Source organism: Anoplopoma fimbria, chromosome 23 (assembly GCF_027596085.1).
Source record: "Anoplopoma fimbria isolate UVic2021 breed Golden Eagle Sablefish chromosome 23, Afim_UVic_2022, whole genome shotgun sequence".
NCBI classification, from domain to species: Eukaryota; Metazoa; Chordata; class Actinopteri; order Perciformes; family Anoplopomatidae; genus Anoplopoma; species Anoplopoma fimbria.
In genome coordinates, this window is record NC_072471.1 from 13,022,729 (window position 1) to 13,046,617 (window position 23,889).

A 23,889-nucleotide genomic window follows, 5' to 3' on the forward strand; every position below is an offset into this window, starting at 1 on the left:
TAGTGTTGGATACATTTTTTTGTCACTGTGTGGCAATTTTAATTGTAATTTCCCGAGATCAACTAAACAGGAGGAGCGATGAGTCACTATTTTATGATCTATTTTGGAAACACTATATGTCAGGTTACACCACTAGACTAGAAACATATGGAAATTATAATAACAAATTCTAGTTTATTCATACAAAACAAGACTCTAACGTTCTACAGGCTAAATTACTTGGCAAGACTCTTATTTTTTGCAGTGCAGGATGAGCAGCTTACAGTGGCTGACAGCAGGTTAAAGGTACTTCAGCCTTATAGTCATTATACAGGCTATATAACCCTGCCATGGTATTGTAGTGTCCTAAAGGAAAACATGATATTACAGTGTAACACTTGATACTGGGCGCTTGCATCACAGTTGACAGAGTCTTTAGGGTCCTGACATGAATCATTTTGATGATCATAAGGAAAAGGAGTTCTGCCTTTAAAAAAAAGGGGAAAAAAGTCCCTTCTGTTGTTAACGAAGCTGCTAGAGGGCGTTTCCTGCAGCATATACTCTTTAGTATTTCACTATAAATCTGTTTAATAGCTCACCAGTCTGGTGTGTAGAAACGTCCTGCTATGTGATTATTTTTAGGATATTGGCGAGGGCTTTAACATTTAAAAGAAAATGTAGGATACAAGCTGCTGGAGCCGTGCATCATCATAGAGTGTATGCTGTACACAACGTATTTAATCAACTGAAAGGAAAGGACTTTAGACATATTAAGGCAGCCGATAGCGATATTGTTGGTAAGGCCAAACATATCATTTTGTTATACACTGGAAATAGTAATACTAATGATACAACTACTACTACTAATAATAAATACAATTGTTTTCCTTTGAGTGTTATCACGTTTTGAAAAAGATATACATATAACTACTGGTACCATTTTTCTAGTTTGTCATAATCCTATATTATAAATAAGTAAGTGATTTATTTACTGACTACTTACAGAGGGTTCATAACTTGTTAAGAATGCGATTCTTTTGTATTTCCTTACATTAAACAATACACTCCAGCATAACTTGCTCTTTAATTCGCTAGTGTACCGTTTGATCATTTACATTTAGGAAAGGAGCTGCAGAGCATTATAAAAAAATCGATTAATGGAAAAATCATGACAATGTACAACCGTAAACATGATCAATTATTCCAGTGGAGGAATCCTGTTTTTATGACTTACAATAAAAGACTGCAGTCTTGATGACTTATCAAGCTAAACAATTTCCCTTGAGAGTTTATTAATGAATTAGCAAATGTTGTGACTGCAGCCCTGATGGGTCACTATCAATAAAATCTTTGAACAATTATTGATGAAAAAGTAACTTTTATGACTTCATTATTACCAATGGAAAATCCACAGTACATGAATGGTAACTGGCATGACTGTGGAAAAAAAGGAAGGTACTGTAATACACACTGAGTCCCAGTAGATAGAGCCATTACACCAAAGTAAACATGTCTGACCTACTGATTACCCAATGACTGTGCAAGGTACCAAAGGACTTTCTTTTTTCTTCATCCAGGAACTGCTTCAAACAATATTATAGTGCTCTTCTGTGAAATAGTAACAAGAAATACTACAATAAATAGTCTTTGATCTTTGCTCCAGGTTTTGGTCATATCAATATTATTTGACTTTGCCATCACTTTCATTGAGGAAGCTCAAAGGTGACACAAGGCTAAGGGCCAGATGCATACAAGTTAATAGCCTTTTTTTTTTTTTTTTTTTGCTTTTTTGATACCTGCCTAACATTGTTTATGTGTGATTTGGTTTAAGCTAGGCATGTGATGGGTGTGTCTCCTCTGTCTCCTATGTGGTCATGGAACAACAATTCCAACAAAAGCTGGTTAATTATATGGCATCTGTGATACGGGCACCATTGAAATTAAAGTTTTTTCATTTACTTTGTGGAAAGATAAAATCAGTTTTTAAGCCCATGAACTCCAAGAGTTCATGGCAGTTTTGATTGCTTGAACCCTTTCATGGTCTTGCTTTGATGCTGTTGCACAACACTACATTTAAAAGAAGTGCGGTGCTTGCCAGTAAAACACAGGTGAAGCTATCACTCTTGCGGTGGTGATGCAGGGTCGCTGTTCACACATGCACCGAAGGCGTTTGCCTCTTTCACCTCTGTTGACCCGCATTTTGTTAACCAGCCATTAGCTGCCATCAAGACTATCAAATAACCTGAGAATAATTTGTTAGTGCTTGGAAGTAGCACATGGGTAATTTCTTCACTGTGTCATTCCCAGAAATAGAGTGCTAGGAAGGGCACATGTTGCCTGGAGACATTCCTTGAAGTTGTTTTGTGGTGTCTGCTCTCCGTAACAGTATATTCCACCCCGGAAGGACAATTAGGTCCTATGAATGACTAAAAGAAAAAGAAACAGACGTTCTGTGAGAACTGCTCAAGCTTGACATGCTTCAGGGTTGCCTGTTAACTCAGTGTTACAGGAAAATACAATAGTTGTAATTATAAGAGTGGAAAAGAAGGAGGTGATGCACAGTATAACACTAAAACTAAAATGTTTCTGTATTTTAAAGACACTGATTGATTTAAAACAACCTAGAATGATATTTATTTGGTAGTAACAATGGGTCAAAAGTGTTTGGGTTTTCTGTCACGGCCTTCAGTGTTGTTTTCGGCCCAACACAGATGCTGTTTTCAGCAAAAACAATTCTGAAAACCCAACAATACACTACCTGCTTGGCACCAACCAGCTGACAGTCACAGTTAATAACTCGCTGTTGAACGTAGTGGAGCATTAACCTGCTAAAGAACCAGATGTTCCCTCACCAGTTGGTTAAAAAATAAAAAAAGAGTAAATATTGGATTTTGCCAGCTTGCCAGAAAAGCGAGACAAATGCTAGTTCGGCTAATCTGTAGCCGCCGGATGTGCAAATAAGGAACTGTTTGTCATATTGAATTAAAAGGTGATATTATCCGAGTGTTATGTTGGCAACTTGCCCATTTATCCAGAAAAAAAGAAGTAATTAATCTTTTTTAAAAGACTCCTCAAATGTTACAGTCTGAGAATGTCCTTCCAGCTGCTTTCAATCATGTAGTATGTTTGCCATGTTAGGGCATGCAGTAGTAGCATAAAGGAAGGAAGAGGAAGTTTTCTTTGTGGGGGAGTTAAATGTCAAGAGCAACTATTATGGCTAACTGATGCCGTGGGTCAAAGTATTTTTTAAAAGAAATATGACCTGCTCAATTACTTTTAAGTAGCCACCTATTTCCCAATTTTTTACAGGGTGAACACGACATAATGTTTGTATCTAGTTTCTGCCTCAGAGTCTCAGTCGTCAACCTCATTGACTTGAACAAGATCTAACAGTAGGATTTTTGTGTTTACACTAAATATAAAGGCTTTTCTTTCCGGGAAAAGATGCACCAGGTATGTTGGAATTTCAAAATATGAAGTAATAGTCTTAAAGTTGTGAAATTTTGCTAATTTCCAGAAAATGATGATGCAGATTTTGTGGTAGTACAGTTTGTTTCTATGTGTCGCTGGGTGTGGGAGTGGTAGGGATTCAGTATTTCCACTTAATTACAGTTCATTGCTATACCAGTCAAAAATAACATTTTAAAGTGTCATGAATTCAAATATAAACATAAAATGAAGGAGGTGCGGGGATGTGCACTGCTTATATGACACTGAACCTTATTCGAAATGTTATTAAAGAGGAAAATGAGGAGAGTCTGTGTCCACCCAGAGGCCACACCTCCACTGAGGAACATTTAAATTCAGTCAGCTTGTGTCTCACTCTTTTGTGTTTGGCTCTGGTATCGTCACACTCAGGACCAAATAAATAAGGGAGCCTCCTCACCGTCAGGCTACCTATCACACAAGACCCAGCCTCACCTGACCCTGTCACTCAGCCTCCGGGCCACCAAAGGAGAAAAGTTCACAGATAACGAGAGCCAGAGAAGCAGAGCAGAAGGAAAAGAAGTCTGTGTCTTACAGGTGAAAATGGTCCTCTGGGTTGCCTTGCTGATGTCCCACTGTTATTTGGGTCTGAATGGAGCTGCGTCACACAGCACCGGACTGGAAAGGATAGAGAAATGTGGCACCAGGTGTTCCAAGGTAAAACTGTAGCCATATGCCGATTGTCTCTGAGCTTCTAAATATAATTGTGTTTTATTATTACCTCCTATTTATGCTGATGTAGTGTTGCTGCTGCTTGATGTTTCCATTGGGTGAAAGAAATACACCTATGTCTATCACCATTTCTAGTGCTACTACTACTACTACTACTACAACTATGACTACCTGTAAAGCCACTACTACTATTGATAACCCTTCTACACAATTTCAGGTGACAGGGATTTTGAGGTAAACCTTGAGTATGGATTTCCTGAATGGCTCTCTAAGCCTGTGTCATCAGTTTAATCAGGTTGAAAGTGCTGCTGTAAAGTAAATTCCTGTGTGACTCACTTGTTGACTCATTGACATTTTTTTTATAAAGATACATCATGTAAAAGTGAGTATGCATATCATCATGCATACACACATGCTAAAGGAGCTGGTGTCTAGTCCTTAAAAGCTATAGTATTTTTTGGAATCCCATACAAAACTACACAACTTATAATTTATTCAAGACCAAGAAGGAAACCAAAACAGCTGCAAATGTAGTTGGGTGGAGATGTAGTTGGGTAGATAACACTTACCTCTCTACCCTAGCATGTTTACTTCTCTCTCAGTGAACTTAACAGACCAAAGGTCCTCTTTTAGCAGCTAACGACGCCTCACATTTTCTTCTGCCAACTGACACGTCATACAAGTGAAAGCGTACTTGAACACTATCAGTCATCACCGGGTGCAGGAATAGTGTGAATGTGAGTGTCTGGAATAGTTTCCACATATTTCCTGGCTGGCGAACAAACAAGGATGTATCTTACAAAGTTTTGGAAGTGAGCCTAGGTAAATTGCACTTAATGACATTGGTGATTGTTTTTTATCACTGTATGAATGTTGTCTGCAATTTTACTTTATATAAAGTAAGCACAGCCTCTTGTTGCAACTGCCAAATTAAAGCAGAAAAAAGACAAATGGAGTAATTGATTAATAGCTTGCTTTACCCTTTGTATTTGTCCGCGTGCTGGACCATAACAAACTGCAGGACAAACACATTGGGAAGGTGCAATGAGGATGTAAAAAAGCTCCTTATTGTACGGGAATTCCCTGTTCTGGAGCGGTGCTACCTTTGTTCTCTTTGTTAAGAATTACTTTATAAGTGGAGCTACTATTGAAAAAGATTCACAGAAAAGAGTTACAGGGTGTTTCAATTACTCTTTTTCTCTCTCTCCTTGCAGGGCCTTCAGTGCAAGCCCAAGCCCCACAGTGAGTATAGACACCTACAGCTGCTGCATCACATTTTCACTCATGCATGCACACAGAACTAGAAAAGGAATTCAGTATCTTGGACAAACAAAACAAAAAAAAAAGAACACAAAGGAGCAAACAAAACAAACAAACAGAACATTTTCATAAAAAAGAAAACTGGAGAAGCTGTGCGGAATGAGTCATGTAGTGGAGGGTAGGGAGGGAAAGGGAGCAGGGGTTAGCAGGTGAAGGCGAGTTTGAAGAGGTGGGTTTTGAGGGCTTGTTTGAATGATGATAGGGTGGGAGCCTGACGGCTGTGGATGGGGAGGGCGTTCCAGAGGGAGGGTGCAGCAACTGAGAAGGCCCTGTCACCCCAGGTCCGGCGCTTGGTCCTGATGGTCTTCAGAGTGTTTGCGCGGGCGGACCTGAGGCAACGGGTTGGGGCGTGGAGGGGGAGGAGGTCTGAAAGGTAGGGAGGGGCCTACCTTTTCACACTCAGAATGAAAATGTTGAGCATTTTAGGTGTGACAACTGTGGCAGTTCTGTGAAAAGACAATATGATTGCATCAGTGTAAAGTATGTGTCAGTATTTGCCCTAAAAGATGACGTGTGACATGTGTTTGTTTTCTCTGGCCTTGTCCCATATAGATTGGTTTCCTCCTCGGTGTCTGAACCCCGCTGAAGGTCTGAACCATTCCTCTGTGTTCCACAACATGAACCTTTCCACCGTCATGAGTTGTAAGGGAAGGCAGAAGTGCTCTCTACACCTCAGAATCAAGACCACATTAAAACTTACTGGTATGCTAATATGACGTCTTAAATCCAAACAAAATTTACAAAATGTTTTAATCAAAAATGCCATTCAGTTGCAGCTAAATTGTCCAACTAGTTAACTACTTCTCTATGGTGAACATTTTGAACTGGGAAACTGGGAAACTCTTTTACCACATTAGCTAGTAGTTTTTGGGGCAACTTATTGAGATCATCAAGAAAATGTATAGAGTTACTGAATCTAGATGTATGTACTACCTTAAAATATGAAGATCCTATCAGATTATTTGGATATGTCTGGTGTTTCAACTCGATATTGGCCTGCATAAAAAGAGTTTCCATGAGAACCATGTTGCACCGCCATATTTCTGCAGTTGCCCAAAACAAAACACTGGCTCTACAGAGACACTTTCACGTTTTTACGTTACCTGAAGGCCACCGTAGTTCTCCGATACGCTTGGGAAGGGAGGGGTGAGCAGAGGGGTATTCAGTCGGTTACAATCTACAACCTCATGCCACTTCTTCCTACACAAAGTACCTTTTAAATGTTGCGTCTTATTAGCTAGCTTGCTAACGTTAGCCACTGATAAGTCAGGCGTCACCTAGGTTATGCAAAGTTTGTTTTCGATAAAGTAAATATCTCCAAACAATAGACTGGCTGCTTATTTAAACAATTGTGGTGTTATTGGAATTGTTTGAAGGCACCTTACTATGTGATACTGACAGTAATGTAACTAATTGCTTTTTGATCACAGAGGTCAAAAATTATTTTACAAACAAATGTATGTCAACAGCATAACTTAAAGTATGTTTAAGGCACCTAATAATTGAATTGTGTTTAACCCAGAAACATCTTACAGTACATTACTCACTTAAGCATACGTGATGCAGGTGACTAAGCGAAACAGTATGCGTTCGATGCTCTCAGTGGATGTCCACACTGTTAGTTATAACAGACCCTTACACCAAAACTTGTGTCTGAAATTTTTGTCTCAACAAGGAGGTTTCAAATGCAGCTCTTTGGGTGTAGTGAAGCTAAAGCGGGACTAGTCATAGGTAGAGGTGGTCATCATTGATGACACATTTAAAGGGTTGGGGATGGTGCACATTACCATGAAGGAAGTCTCATTTATAAAACCCACTACTTTTCATGATCAAACTTCTGCTTTTGCATCATGCGTATGCCAATTGACGTTTTCCCTTCCTGATTTCGCACACAGGCTTGATCTGATAAATTGTGGGTCAAAACTCACAAGTAGGCAGACACATGCACACTTGCACATCTGCAGCACACTATAATAATCTCTTTGGATTTCCTCACTGCCAGGCTGGAGTGGGGAAATCCCTTTGATGCTGATTGAGTCTTTAGTCCACTAAGCCAGTAAAACGTGACTAATACAGTTCTTTCCGCATGACACCTAAAGTAATGCCAACTCACGTTGACATGTTTGAATAGTTTCTAATGGCTAACTGGCTGGATTACCAGTTACTGTTTGACAAATGTGTGCTGATGCCCTCTTCTGGCTTCTGACTATGATATATTTTTCTCCCCAGAGTCCATCCATGGTGTGTCCATCTGCACCGACACTGCGGGGATGATGGCCAACTGCCAAATGTTTCGCTTCAGAAGAATGTCGACAGGCCAACTGTCTGGGCTGCAGGTACTGTTAACCCTGACCTTTTTTGGACATTTCTTTCTAATTTGTGTGACGCAAGAGTACCTTTTCTGCTAAGAGTTTGTTTTCATGTCTCGCCAGTTTTGCAAGCAAGCAAATCCATGCATGAGCACACATGAAAGATGATTTTTACATTTAAAGTCATAAAAAAAACCATATTTTGACTTATTTTGATTAGTGGTGTATTTTTTTATATCATATATAAGCTATATACTCTCAACACACGGACGAGAACAGTTCCTCATTTGGCAGTAAAAGTTTCCAACTTTTGTAGTTTGATATTGGCCCAAACACAACACATACAACAGTTTCCATGATGACATTTCGGGAACCCTGCCCGATGTGTGACAGCTTGTGTGTTTTTACTTACCCTTTTCCCGAAGGTGGAGGTTGAGAATGATTGCACCGACATTTCTCCAGGCCAACACATGAAAGTAAGAGTGAATACTGTGCCGAGCTACTGCGGTGTAACCTGGACAGGAACTTATGACGCTCCAGGTGAGAACACGTGCATGTTTGCATAATTATATCCAAACACACACACACGCTGGCAGCACGACTGTTAACAAACAGGAAATCAAGTAGCTGAGGATTGAATGTGGAGCATAGCAAATAAATTAAGTCAATAATTGGTGTTGTGTAATCCACTGAGTATTTCCTAGTAATTTATTGGAACAGGTGACATTAGGAGGACTGATATACAGTTATGTTAACATGAAGGTAAATTATTAATAATGGAGAAAACTGTAGTAGGTGAATATTATGTAAAAGCAACACATGCAGGGGTTATGTCACGTTGCTCTTATCTTTATACCAATGACTATTTTAAACATTGTGCCCTTTCTCCACAGATTGCATCAGTGAAGATTTGAGCAGACATGTCCCAGAATGCATCAGTGAGTACATACTAAGCATTACATCGTTATATCTAACACACAGTATTATAAACCAGTGGTCTCCAACCTTTTTGCCTTTTTAGCCTTTAAAACAAAGCCAAATCTAGTTATGACCTCTTGTAGGTTCGAGTGACTTTCTGCTCTGAGATTGTTTTATTTGAATAAATACTAGAAAAAGTAAATCGGTCCATTGATCTTGCAGCCCCTAAGGTGGTACCAGCAACACCAGAACCTTATTTAGGTCCCCAGATGTATCCATGACCTAGAAGAAAATCTCTCACTAACATTGACCTCTGTTTCCCTTCAGCTGGGAGGCTATCATATGATGTAAACCCACAGAAGAAGGAGCTGAGTGTCAGTGTGTCAGACATGTTGGATGATCAAGACTACCACCTCCGTCTGTGCCGCAAGGATTTCATCTGCATTGGCACAGGGCCATATACACTGGTGAGTCCTGCTGTTCATCATTAAAATGAAGCATCATTTTAAACTGGGCACTCTCATCATCCCTTCAAAACATTTTCCCTGCTTACCAGTGTGTGAGTCAGTTTACATCTACTCACTCACTGACTAATTTCCTATAAGTATCTGCATATTTTCAGAGGAAAAAGGTGAATGTGACTAAAGCGATGCAGTTCTCTGATCCATAATTAAGCTTAAGAAGCAATCCTGTAGAATCGCAAAACCCACAAACCCATGCTCACATACACACATGCCAAAGAAAGCTGGATACATGTTAAAAAATGATGTTTACTTTCCAGATAAAGAAGGGGGAACATATAAAGAGTGCCATCCTCCCATACTCCCGACCTTTGCCCTGCCTCTGTATCGAGGTAAGGTTTCTGCCATGACTCCCCATTTTAGGCACTCATGATCTGTTTCTATTAGTAATCACTTCTAGGAAAAGGGATTGAACCTTTGCTTATAAATTGCACACAGGGATGGTCAGCTGTGATGGATGCCCCGAGAGTCCAGGTCTGCCCGTTCAAACACCGTGAGTCACTTGACTGCTTTTATTGTTCTGTAGTACTTCAGAACTGAGATAATATCAGTTGGAAAGATTGTGATCTCCCCTGCCTGCAGGTCTCGAGGAGCTGTGGTTTGGAATTAACTTCGACTCACTTGAAGAGACGCTATCATGGGAGCCCCTCTGTCCCGAGACTGCAGTGGTTGTGTTGTGTCAGAAAAGAGGGGACGACGTCTGTGTGGATCTGGCTCACTCCTCACAGAATGTTAGCAGAGAAAAGGTACAAATCTCTGATGTGTTGAAGCCGCAGGTGTGTTTACATTGCGAGGTTTGTGGCTGCTTTTTCTGGTAAAAAATCTCTTGAAGTTGGCCTTTACATGATAAGCAAAGAATTAAATCATGCTGCTGACTTCTACTTCAGTGACGAAGCACACTTAATACTTTATACCTTGGAAAGAAGTTATGACGACAGTAGTTTCTTTTTGCCAGTAACATTTGTGACGTCAAAGAAAAGTGTTTACAAATTAAAGTAAACTGTGTAATATTATACTTGGCCAGGCATGTAAAACTGTTTATTTGAAAGTGATTAAAAGTCAGAATACGTTTATTCAAACCTTTTGCTTAAGCTCATATAAATATTGAATCAGAGCCATGAAAAGCTTATCAGAAAAACTTGCTGCAAACAGCGTAGTTGCAAAAACAAAGGCAGGGACTGCAACCCTGGGAATCCTTTAACGAGACTGAGATTGTATTTTGATCAGACATTGTTATCACGAAAGAAAATACCTGAGGCCATGTCACCTGAGAAGGGAACTCTCTTTTGATGTAAAAATAGCCAGCAGTGACGCAGAGTGTCTCCCATCTGAAAGCTGAATCCAGCTGACCTAAAAATGCTTCTGTGTATATCATTAATAACTATTTCATTAATCTTTGCTTTTCAGATAACATTTACTAAAGTGGATCCACACCCTCATCTTTGCATGAAGGTAATGATCACATTCTCCCTTTGACGTAATCTTGTTTGTTGTTGGAACACAACACTCTAGCGCGATGCTGTAGGCTACTCATATCTGATTACATTAAGATGCCCTTTCCATTAGCTGTGGCAGTTGTGCAACTGTTGTTTTTGTAAAGGCTTGCATAGTAGAACTTAGCGACAGTTGAGTTGGGCAATAGACGTATTTGCTTTCTTACCCAGAGTTAGATGAGAAGATTGATACTTTTCTCATGCGGGAAACATCTAGCTTTGGTCTTTCTCAGGCTGACAATTTAACACATCTAGTTTATTTAAATCAAACATACCAAAGCATGAAAACAGGATGGCCAGGCTTTGGAGGAGCCGTTAGGTTGATTTTGTTACCTTTGGACTAGTCTGACTCACTGGATGTAGACTGGGGGTATAAGTCTGCCATTGGTCGCATATCTGACCCAGCATCGTCCTCCCTTCTGCCATCTTTGCTATCTGTCTCTGAGTGTACCACCGCTGCATTCTGTTCTTAGTGCAGCCCAAGACAATTGTGATTGGTTTAAAGAAATACAAAGCAGTTTTTTTCCCCCTTCAACAAAATGATAATGGGTGCAAGACTACCTTTGGACAGATCCAGGCCAACTTTAGCTGTTCTCACTGGTTTCCAGTCCTTGTGCTAAGCTAAGCTAAGACAACCGACTGTGGGGCAAATAGGAAGCTACCGCCAGCATCCAGTTAGCTTAGGTTACTGGCTAACAGTAAGCTATAATGTGAAAGAGCTTGTGAAAAACAATCACACGCCTATGTTGGGAGTAATTCTAGTAGCCTAGCAGTTCCTCTGCAACACCTGTTTCATTTCCATATAAGGACACCCTTCAGTGAATTATCAAGCTTTAAAGTTTCCTTCTTTGAACGAAGGGGGTTATGTTTATGAGTTTTATGTAATTGCTGGATGAGGAGCAATACAAAATATAACTCTACTTTGTCCTTCAGTTCACTACAGGCCATCAGTCCTGGACCAGGTGCCCCTTTGTTGACGCCAGATTCCAAGGTACTGTTTTTGTCATAATCATATCAAAAGTATCATCTGATTATTGCTATGTTAGGCAATAAATCTACCTGACAGCCAGTTTAGAGCAACAGCCATTATTTAATGTGGTATTTTAGCAATGGTCTCTACAACGACAGCTGTATACTAACATTAATAATAATTTCCAGCATGGGAGGTGGTTGTGACGAGACAACAGGGTCAGGAAGATGTGAAGATGTTGTCACAGATCACTGCAACGTTTTCTGTGGGGCTGTGTGTGAAGTCTGAAGGCTCAACTGCGTGCCAGATCACCAACACGCACACCATGCACGTGGTAGGTGTTACATTGGACATTTGAATCATCTCATTTTCATGCTTATCAAACCTTTCAATGACCTTTTGTGCGCCACACGGCAGCATCTGCGTCATGAAGATATTGTCACAACATGCTTGCAAAGATTGCACGGCAGCTTCTCGTATACCTGTTTATTGTTTTGTCATATAGTTCCTTTTTACTGCTGCTAAGCAACACATTTTCTCTGAGATTTTGTAACTTTAAAACACAGATTTTAATCAAAGCAATAAAATGTAATAACATTCTCATTCAAAGGGTATCTGCCACATTCATCAGCAACATGATATGTTAAAACATGTTATAAGTCATTTATCAGTGTGTGTGTTTGTAATGCTTCATCAATCATTATCTCTCTAATGAATTACTACTGCAAAATGGTATGGCTGATCCACATAATAGAGCCAATAACAGTAAAACAGAAACCATGACAACTTCCGTAACACCTGCAGAACTAAACACCTAAGTTATTTTTTATTTTTTTCTCTTTTTCAGGAGAGACATAAAGCTGTTGACCTGAACCTGTCAGGAGAACAATGCAACTTTTGTATCCAGGTATGTTTGCTTATCAGATAGATCCTTTGAGGTAATCTGAATTTTCCCTCACATTTACACAGACAATGACTGTGAATACACATTTTGTATTTGTACAGGTGAAGAGGCTCGATGTGAAGTTTGCTGCCACAGTCATTCACTGTCTTGAGCAATGCAGTAAGTACAGATTTACAGCTTTTTTCTTCTTTTCGGTCCCCTCCTGTATTGTTTGTTTCAACTCCTTTCCCGCCTCTCTCTTTAAATATTCATAACCTGAGGCGCCACAACAGTTTGAAATGCAAATGATTTCCAGTACCTCTCTTTTAAAAAAACATGGTTTGAAGCAGTAATAAACAATGTGTTTACTGTTACGCAATCTATAATAGGGTAATCAGAAACGTATGTGCCTCTGAAGTTGGCCCTAAGTGGTTTCTTGGCATTATTTTGAGGAATAAAAGGATCCCCTGTAACTTGCATTGTGTACTCCACTTTAATTGTGTGTGCAATGATGGATTGAACAGTTCTGTATAAACATAAGGTTTCTACAAAAAGTGAAGACATATTTTAATGCATTATCCTCAAGAGACAGAGGAATCGTATTACACTAGGGCCATAAGTCTTTACGCTGTGAATTATCTTCACAGATCAAACCTCTTGGGACTTGACTTGGGTCATTTTACCTGCTGCCATCTGCCTCTCTGGCATCATCATTTTCACTCTGGCGCTCCACGTACTGTTAACCGGTAGGTAGGAAATTACTCTATCAAGCTCAGGCCTGCTGTAATGCACACTCTTGTCCGACTGCTTCAGAGAACTAACCATTTGTTGTTTGTGACATCATGTCAAAAAACAAGGGTATAATATTTCACAGTACATGTCAGTTGTTTGATTGATTGATTCATTTTTTTAATGGGTTGTCTATTGACTTTAAGCGAGTCTCCCTCTGAGATTGGATAGTTAATTGTGACCTAAAACAATTGTTAGTACCATGCCATGTCTAAGGTTGTGCAACATGCACAACTCATTTGAATGCAAAACCAGCCACTGTATTTGTTATTGTGTTGTATTTCCTCATCCTGCTAATCTGATTAAACCTGTATTCCATTTAAGTGTATCAGAGGAGGAAGCAAAACATGAATAGAGGCTGCAACTCAGAAAAGAGAACAGGTGAGGTTATTAAAATGTTGACTACAACACATGTGCATTTTCAACCTGAAAGCTCAACTTAGGCCTGTGTTTTGACAGATCCTGCTTCTGACTGTGTAGTCCCGGTATTACAAACTCAACCTGCACTCCATGGAGGGTTCCTCATTCCCGATTCACCACAGTGTGGGAACACTGAGAAGGCCAACCTAATCTCTGACTGACCAAAGAACGGTGCTCCGGTCAAAGACATTACTTGTAATGTTCAGCATTAAACTGTAAAGTTGTTACACAAACCAAAGGAGTTCTCTGTTGAATGCAGTTTACGAGATATTTCAAATGTTATGTATGTTACTGTGTATTTGCTGGTTAGTATGCTTGTTATAGTTAATGCCTGTTGTTTATGTATTCTGTTAGGTGTTGTCTGTTTGGGTAAAGGTTAATGTGTATATTGCCTTTTCTTTAAGTTATAATATTCATTCAGCTTGCAGCTAAATGGTCCGTTGTTGTCCTTATTTAAATTTATATTTTCAATAAAAAAATGCAAAATATGAAAGAAAACCTGCAGATATTTTGTTTTTTTATCAATTTTTTTCATAATGAACTTGTGGTCATTATGTCCAAGCGTCTTATTGTCCTTGTATCAGCAGCAAACAGTAGTCACAGCTCCAAATGTGGCACATCACTCACATTACATAATATAACAATTGGAAAGGTCAAAATGACAGACATGGTTCCGCAAACAGGAACAACGGGTTTAATCACCACCTCTGTCAATCAACACTTCACCAAACTAGTATTTAATACTGTGTTGTTCTGTATTGCAAGGTGTTTGTTCACAGGGGAAAATGTAGTAACAAAAATAGTAAAGCTGCTGTCATTAATATTTTTATATTACGAATGCATGAAATGCCTGAGGGTAAAGTGAACGAAGTCACTCGTACTGAGGATATGATATATACAGTAATTATTGCTCAATTCTGCAGTGTTTTATCCTTATTCAACACGTTTCTGGTTTTACAATCTTCGATTTCACTGTTTTGGTTCACTCTCACCGCTCTCATCTACCTTGTTTACAGCAGCAGCTACTGTCATCCAAAAAAGGTCTAATAAATCAACTGTACACAGCCTGTCCAGCTCCAATACTGGAGCATTCAGCAGCTAAAGAGATAGATGTATATATTTCCCGGGTTGTTAGAGACCAAAAATGTAATGCCATTAAACAACAGGCAAGTCCTAATATTAGGAGTATTGATCAGAAACATTTTAATTCATGGCACATTTGTTCCTATTGATTCCAGTCTATTGCTTTAGCTTGATTTCCCTGAAATAACTTCACTTTTTTGCATATACAGGAAGGATTTGCACTTGGTTTACATAGGCAGATGAAGTTGCTCAGAACAGGACGGAACACTGTACCAGTAAGTGAACAGAGGCCTCTATGTGTAGACACTTACTCAGGTACAAGTACACAATCCACCCTGTGATTAGAATTTCACACACGAGGAACTTGTCACTGTAAAACTCTAAATTGTTTCAGTCTTTTGGGCCGGGTGTGCTGGCAAACATTTCCTTGTTAGATTGGTTTTGAATGCACGGTAAACAAGCCTGTAAAACACAGTGAGTCACTAAAACAAGAGAAGATAATAATGTGCTCTTTAAAATTCCAAAACAGAGCAGCTCACAGGAAGTAAGACAGTAAAAAGTGGTGTATATTTTTATCTGTCACCATCTTGCCTTTTCCCAAAACCTGCATACAAAAGGAGCTAATATATCAGTGAGTCATCTTTTATCATAACTTAGTCATGTTGAGGAAATACTTCAATTTGACTGTCATCCATCATTAATGATGACTAGGCAGGAAATCCACAGCAGATATCAGGTGATGTTTAAAGGATCTTGGACCTGAAACAAGTGTTGGTAAATGTAAACATAATTTCTCCTTACTCACTTGGCTCGCTCACCCCTTTTGCCCCACTTACGTGTGATATCACATGCAGATGGAAACCTCTCTGTTGACATCAATAAGTAGATGCCAAAGAGAAGATCTCAATATGTTTTCACATTTATTTATTAAATTCTCTAAATTTAAATTGTAAATGCTGTCCACATTGTCAGGAATAAACAATGAATCATTTATTTTAATTGGCTTAGAAGTGGATACATTTTAAAATTGTAAGTCTACTTATGGAAATCAGCTTTTATAATAAGCCCCATGTGTAAGTTTCCAAATACAGAGCTCCATGAAGGTAACTAAAAAAGCTGGTATTTTATATTAAAAAAAATGTTAATTGTTATTTCACAATCTCGAGCTGTTGAAGAATATTGATGTGAGCCTTGTGGTGTGTGAGGATTCCCTTTTGATTTTGTCGTCATTTAATATCTCCTTTCCTCAGCACATGGATTATTGTGTGTGCTGTGAGTGGAGCAATGTTGTAGCTTGTTGACAAGGGGAAATGTGTAACTGTCCTACTGTTTACAGATTGTAAGAAAGCAATCAATTCACGAAAGAAAGAAAGAAAGAAAGAAAGAAAGAAAAGTAAGAAAGAAAGAAACTGATATAGAATGAAAATGAAAGTGAAAAAAGAAAGAAGGAAATCGAAGAATGAAACAAAGCAATACAATAAAAGAAAGACACACCAACAAACGTCAGCCAAAAGTAAAATGATGCTAAGACACAATGACTAAAATGAAGCTTATCGTTCACCAAAGTCCATTTAAATATGACTCCCTTCTCACTGATCCTTGTTACAGCAACGCGTTACGACCATACCGCTGGCAAAGCTTCGCCTCCTCCACCCCAGCCTCCAGCCCTTTTTAATATAGAGCTAACCTTACATAACAATTGTCGAAATGGAATTTAAATTCTAACCTCGGGCTCATTTCTGTAGACCAGGGGGTCTATGTATGGCATTGTTGCAGGGATGGAAATCAAAAGGCACATGATTGTGTTTTCTTGGAAGCCAGACAGAGGGACCAGTGGATGGTTCTGCCCTGATGGTACCCCACCTGTATGAGATGTTAGATGAAAAGCTTGACTGATAAAAGCAGAATAATCGTCTTCATCAAGTTATCATAGATGAGTAATGTGGGATTTTCCTTCAGCTAACCTTGTGGTCTAAGGCTTTGAAATGGATACTGGTTTTAAATTCAAGTAGCATGAGTTCACAATCACTTTGTTGACTTCCAACGATGATCTCACTTATTCCGTCCTACATCACTGGTTTATCTACTTTGACCAAACTGGAAAAAACAGCACAACAGCACAAAGTCATACTAGGTGTACAAGAAAATGTTTCTTTAAAATCAATTTGAAAAAGGTAAACAATAATATTAACACATTAGTAATAAACAATGTTGAGTTAATATTGAGGAAAGGTTGCACAGGTCCATGTTTGATCAAAATGATAAACATTTTACAGAAAAAAAGTTTACATTTTATAATAAAACTTAAAAACATGGTAAACAGCGCCACCTTCAGGACAGTTTTTCCCAGAGGAAAGCTTTTTTAAATGAATGACTTAACATGATGTATGATTTACCTGCACTGCACCCTAATATTATTTGCTATCAAGATATTTTAAGGATACCATAAAAAAAAAACTATGCAATGGTAAAATAGGCTACTGCTAACTATACACCTAATGAGGTCATCTAAATGAACCTAACCTACTAGGTTAGGTTCAGGAAAAAATTATGATTTGGGTTTAAGTAAACCCTTTGTGGCCCAAAGCCCTAACGGCAAGCTCCTCCCACGTGCTAAAGCAGCTCACAGGTGTTACTAATAACACTAACAATGGCTCTGATCTATTAAGGTGGGAATCCAGTGAGAGGGAGAGTGAACAAGCATGCATGAAGAAGCAAATCTTCCAAGAGTAGGCAGTTTCTTTAAAAAAAGAGGACATGGCAAGTGAGCCCAATAAGACACCTGCTAATGCCAGCACCAGTTTACCATCCAACACCACTGGAGATGGTGAGAACAAGATGACAGAGTCACAGAAGAAGGTGGACACAAATGCCATGCTTTATATTGTGTCCAAGATGTTTGTAGACAAAGACTGCATTGCTGCAAACTTGGGGAAGTCATTACTGCTCTTGTTAGCAAATCCAGTGACTGTGTCTTTTGCCCAACGACCCTTTTCCAAACTGAAGCTTATTAATTAAATCTTACCTGAGGTGCTCAATTGGAGGGACCCATTTATCTGGACTTTACCACACTATCAACTGAGAATACCAGTGCCTTCAAGCTGGATCTAAAGGGTTCAATAGACGACTCGGCACAGCGAGAAGCCCGGAGAGTTCATCTATGATGTGAGTAGAACTTTTTATTATTTATTTTACCAATAATCATCCTACACACTAATGTTTGTATTTAAAGATGAAGGGTCTAGCTGCAGAGTTCTAGGTTGGGCCCACCCTCTCTGCCTGACCCATTTCTATCATCAATGTAGAGCCATTTGAGATACTTAGATATAGATTATACTAAAGATACTGCATCATAAAACATAAAAAAACATCATGTATATTCATATGTCAAAAGTAACTGGTAACTTTAGGCGTACATAAATGTATAATAGTAAAGTATAAAGTTGCATAAAAAGGAAATACTAAAATCAATGTACAAGTATGTCAACATTTTACTGAAGTACAGTACTTGAGTACATGTACTCTGTCACATTCCATCACTGAAGGAACATAATGTTATGTAAAAAATTTACTCTCAGAAGGGTACTTTATTTATAAAAGATATGTTCAGTTAAAAAAATACACTACGCACTGAAAAACAGTGGCATGTAGTATTTATTGATAAGGAAGCACAATAAACACTCGTGATTTTCAACCATGACATCCTGTAGAGGGAGATAGGTCGAGGTGCCAAGCCTGGAGCTCTGTAGCAGGATGTAATTGATTTAAAGGCTTATGTGCATACATGATGATGTGTCATGGTGCGCCGCCACCAAAAAGTTTCAAGTTTTATCTGTATCATGGTGCGCTGTCACAAATATTATTCAAGTTTTATCTGTGTCATGGTGCGCCGTCACCAAAAAGTTTCACCTGTGTCATGGTGTGCCGCCACCAACAAGTTTCATCTGTTATGGTGCGCCGCCACCAACAAGTTTCAAGTTTCATCTGTTATGGTGCGCCGTCACCAACAAGTTTCATCTGTGTCATGTTGCACCGTCACCAAAAAGTTTCATCTGTATCATGTTGCACCAAAAAGTTTCATCTGTATCATGTTGCACCGTCACCAACAAGTTTCATCTGTGTCATTGTTCGCCGTGACAAATCAGTTTCATCTGTGTCATAGTTCGACGTCGCCTACAAGTTTCAAGTTTCATCTGTTATGGTGCGCCGTCACCAACAAGTTTCATCTGTGTCATGTTGCACCGTCACCAACAAGTTTCATCTGTATCATGTTGCACCGTCACCAACAAGTTTCATCTGTGTCATTGTTCGCCGTGACAAACCAGTTTCATCTGTGTCATGGTTCGACGTCGCCTACAAGTTTCAAGTTTCATCTGTTATGGTGCGCCGTCACCAATAAGTTTCATCTGTGTCATGGTTCGACTTTGCCAACAAGTTTAGAGTTTTATCGTGAGCTGTCACCATTTATCCATGCAAAAGTTCTTCATCACTCAGTTTTACATTCCTTTATGTTAGGTCTGATTTTTAAAAAGGCTGGATGCTTTGACCAACATGTATCGGGCCCTGTGCTGCCTTGTTACGCCACTGTGGACATCACAGTTTAGTGACTTTAGAATAAATACTGATCATATTTCTGGCGAGCTAAAACTGTTTGAAACTCCAGTTCCAGTTGATTTTTTTTTTTATTCTAAAATGAAGGCTGTGTCTCAAACTAATCAATAACTCATTTTATGACTGTGCCAAGCAAAACATGTTGCAGTGCTCTGGAAACTCAACTCTTAACAACTGCTGAAGGAAATATGTGTGAACTTTTTATACTGTGAAAAAAATAATATAATGTTATTATTATTTAACTGGCATGTGCTTCCTGTGAATTGGTTGGATGTCTGACTAATATATTGCTTTATTGTCACATACTTTTAACTGACCTATAAGGCCATTTGTCCCTACATATGTCGCTCTACAGTCGCCACAAGATGGCGGTGTTCACCAAGACTTGACTTGATATAGAGCCACACACAAGGCATGGGTTGTATCTGTTCATGGTGCATAGCAATGAGAAGTAAATAGTCCCAATAATGATTAATGACTTATGACAACGTTTAGACCGTTGAATAAACAGCCACTATGACGTATTGTCTGAGAGGCTCAAAATGTCAGCAAATTAACTGAAGTAGAGCTGCAACTGAATATATACACCGAAGTCCGCCTGAGCAAGGCATTGAACTTCAGATCAATTAAGAGGAGAAAATACAGCCAAACATTAATGCTTAAGATAAAAATCTAATTTGTGACATACCATCGGTCAGTGCCGTTTAATGCAGTTTTTTGTGATGAAATTCTGTAGCTAACCTTCATCTGATTTACCCATTTTACTTTATCTTTTTTTGGTCTTGTTTTATTTCAATTAGTGCCTTACTATATTTCCCAAAATGCCTTTGGATAACCTCAAGGGGATTGAAATCGTTCACCTGCAGATTTTACATATATATGAATACAAAATGTGGTACTTATTATAATAATATGCAGAAGAAAGTGATATCACAGTGATATTCAAAACGATTAGCCAATATGAAACTGCATTGCAGATAGTTAATAAACTCTATTGCAATTTGATAGAAATTTCTGAACATGATGTCATGCTGTCTAAGCATGGCTGGTTATCCACAGGGATAAAGTACCAGGTACAGTGCCAGCAGCTGTCTTTGGTGGACTTTTCCTTCAAAACAAGAAATGACGAGAGAACAAAAAATAGAGGATGACGCTTTAGGCCGCCAGGTAAAACACTACCATGCTTCTGTCTTTGTCTGTAGCTGCCCGTCCATCTCTCTCTTAAGCCCATGCGGTGAAAGAATGGCAAACACGGAGGCCAGAGACAACAGACAGGGATGAGCTAATCCTTGTTGTGTATAATTCCAGACATTCCGATGGGGTGTTGTTCCCGGGCGGGCTAATCGGTGAGCGCCGACGCAGAGCTCACGCCGGGGCTTTGCGCTAAACAAACAAACACAGGCCTTTGGAGCCATATAGAGTGGAAAGCTGATGTCAAATAGGCAAGTATTCACATACAGAGGCACTCACGCCCTAAGGTATGCATGGAAAGACATACATCCGGAAACACATACATGTAGGAGGAGAGCCGCGAAACTGGGACAAAGGTGAAAGGTTCATGGGTTTAAAAAAAAATTGGGTGGGGGGGGATGGGGAAACTGCTGTCACTTTGGCATTTAAAATGATGGAAAGTGTGTCTTCTCACAAATACATATTGTACATTCATAAACATTTGCTTCTTGTATGGATGTTTTGAATTACCAGTAGGTCAAGAGTACAGGCGGATGGGAGACCATGTGCGTAAAAAATGATGGGGATAAATAGAGGTGGAAGAAGGTGAGAGGTGCTGTGGGTCCCAGTGGTGACAGATGACAAGGTAAAGAACCTCCTGAAGATGATGAAAGACAGGGACTGTCAGACAGAGGTTGACTAGACATGGAGCCCGTAGAGAAGACGACAAGCTTGTCGAAGGAGGAGAGACAGGAGGGCTTTCGAAGTAAGGTACAGTGCGCATCGGTAGGTCCTGCTGATGAGAATAGGAAAAGCTCTTTTCGCACACAGAGGCCTCTTTGTTCCTTTGTGAGTCATTCTAGAAAGGGCACAGCTGTAAACAGTCGAGATCAGTCCATTAGGCCCCGAGCTGCCGGAGCTCCAGTGTTGACTGTGTATCCGGAAAGAAAACGGCAAGCTTGAGTCATCAATAAACAGAACAGTCAGATGAGTGTGTACAGTAAGTGTGTGTTGGGATAGTGTGTAATGGGAGGCAGAGAGGAGGAGCGCAGGGTTTAGGGGGATAATGGCGCAGAGTAGCACGGGGCAATGATCTCATGCCTCTCCCAGCTGGCAAACAAGGCCTTTTCCATGGGCTCCTATCTCTCTGTCGCCCCACCGCTGTCTCTCCAAATCCCTCCCTCCCTCTCTCTCTCTCTCACACTAGCAACTCTTTTTCATCCTTCACTCTCTCACTCTCTGCTCAGTGTTTACACTGCAGAGAAATGTTTTTGTGGCGGTGGTGGCGATTCTTTCCGTCCCACAACTCTCTGTAAATGTCTCAATTCAAAGCGAGTAAATATCTATCCCCTTCGCACACAATCAAAGCTTACCTTTTAAATTTACTTCATGCCTTTTAGTTGGCAGACCCCTGGCTCATATTCAACAGGACTCTTGCTCCAAATCATCAGGGATCCCAACATGAATGCCGGGTTATTGGTAGCGCATCAATTAAAGGCTGTAAAAGAAGCACTGAGTCAGTGACCTCAGTGGAGTCACTGGTCTTTGTCAGCTTTGTTGACCACTGACCTGTCGTGACCCCGGCACACGCCAGGCCTGCTCCCTACCCCCGCCCCTCCTCTTGGTTGTGTTGGTTGCCATGTTAAAGCCATGCGAGTGCACATCAGCAATCAACCCTCACCAAGCCCACACACCACACACACACACACACACACACACACACACACACACACACACACACACACACACACACACACACACACACACACACACACAGTGTCAGAGAGTCCATCTGTTGGAAGGCAACCTGTGACCCCTGACATTTCAGTAGTTGAGGTCAAGCCATGTAGTTGTAGGCCAGCTGTGGTGATTCCACACTCAATTTTGTGTGTGAGTGAGTGGCAGGGGCAGGTGGGCAAGAGTACCAATACAGTACCATAAAGACAACAAAACATTTGCAAAGGCAGCCGTGGGGACACAATGAGCTCACGCAGCACAAACATTGTTGCAGAAAGAGAGGGCAAAATGCAGGGTGAAAATATGGCTGGCCAATGCCAAGACATTCTGTCATCATGTTCTTGATGGCACTCGTTACAAACATCTCAAAGTAATAGTTTGACACTTTGTGAAATACACTCCCACTTGCTAGTAGTCGATTAGCTTAGCTTAGCACTACGACTTGAGGCAGAGATAACAAAATCTGCCAGGCAACCAGCTTAGTGTTTTTACTCCTCAGTTTTTGTATGGATTAAACAAATGAAGTATAATGTGTTCATGCCATTATGCTAAGCGAACCAGCTGCTGGTTGTAGCTTCATATTAATCAATCAGACATGAGAACTCTCGGAAAGAGATATAGATTGTCTAAAATACCCTTTTTTAAAAAGCTGTGTGCACCAGTGATGATATTCCCTTCACCTTCATTGCATTGATTCTTTTTTTTCTAATTTAGGTGAACTGACCCTTTAATTGGCATCCTGGTGTCATCATAATAAGATATCTATTTGTGCTATGAGTATGAAATGAAACAAAAGAGACAAGCATGTGATTCAACATGACTGGAGCATGTTGCATGTCTTTTTGTGTGTCAGCCCTCAAACACTTTGATCCGGTTTGAGATGTCTTTGTCAGAGTGAAAGCTCAGCCGAATCTCAGCGCTTCACTCGCTGTATTCACTGTGAGAGCTGGGATTGACTGAAAAAGAAGAATAACATGGAAACACAATACAGAAGCTGTTTTTCTTCAGGGGGTGGATGGTGTGTGTGTGCGTGTGTTTGTGTGTGTGTGTTGACCCCCCACTGTGTGCTAAGCAGAGAGGGTAGGGGTGAGGGTAGGGGGCTCGTGGGTGGATGAGTGCCAGGCCTTTTCCTGCAGTTCTATAAGCTCCCCACTTGTCGGGCTTTGCTTGATAATCACTGATGTGTGTGTGTGTTTATGTGTGTATGCGCGCGCGCGTTTGGCACAGGAACTGGCATGGCTTCAGAGGGATCTGCCAACCCCCCATGCACAATGGCTTTTGTAAGTACAGGCCCACTGCACCAGACCGCAGTCATATTCTTTACAAAATACAAGGATCCCATCAAAGAAAGATGAGAGTGTGTGTGTGTGTGTGTGTGTGTGTGTGTGTGTGTGTGTGTGTGTGTGTGTGTGTGTGTGTGTGTGTGTGTGTGTGTGTGTGTGTGTGTTTGATGTGTGTGTGTGTTTGATGAGGGAGGGGCATCAGCAAGAGTAATTGACAAAGACAAGTACAAAAAAAGGGAGAGGAA

General features: G+C 40.0%; 1 protein-coding gene across 3 annotated transcripts; it reads left to right on the top strand.

Annotated features, from left to right (window-relative positions):
- The first annotated feature begins 3,398 nt into the window (after positions 1-3,398).
- Positions 3,399-14,236, top strand: il17rel (interleukin 17 receptor E-like). Of its 3 annotated transcripts, none has more exons than XM_054624829.1 (19): positions 3,399-3,432; positions 3,838-4,122; positions 5,352-5,379; positions 6,010-6,159; positions 7,687-7,793; positions 8,192-8,306; positions 8,660-8,704; positions 9,012-9,151; positions 9,466-9,537; positions 9,644-9,698; positions 9,788-9,951; positions 10,613-10,657; positions 11,632-11,689; positions 11,857-12,002; positions 12,516-12,575; positions 12,674-12,731; positions 13,199-13,297; positions 13,665-13,721; positions 13,800-14,236. In XM_054624829.1, the coding sequence occupies exons 1-19, from the start codon at positions 3,424-3,426 to the stop codon at positions 13,919-13,921; spliced, it is 1,815 nt and encodes a 604-aa protein (XP_054480804.1). In that variant the 5' UTR covers positions 3,399-3,423; the 3' UTR covers positions 13,922-14,236. The 3 variants fall into 3 exon arrangements, with proteins under 3 accessions (XP_054480804.1, XP_054480807.1, XP_054480805.1); XM_054624832.1 differs by having other exon boundaries at positions 6,010-6,045; XM_054624830.1 differs by lacking the exon at positions 13,199-13,297.
- Positions 14,237-23,889: the final 9,653 nt, after the last annotated feature.

What these genes read in the sequence shown, in the direction of transcription:
- il17rel (XM_054624829.1), top strand. An exon ending in GGTCTGCCCGTTCAAACACC is followed by an intron (nt 9,699 to 9,787) that starts GTGAGTCACTTG and finishes CCCTGCCTGCAG; the next exon opens with GTCTCGAGGAGCTGTGGTTT. An exon ending in GCTCCACGTACTGTTAACCG is followed by an intron (nt 13,298 to 13,664) that starts GTAGGTAGGAAA and finishes ATTCCATTTAAG; the next exon opens with TGTATCAGAGGAGGAAGCAA.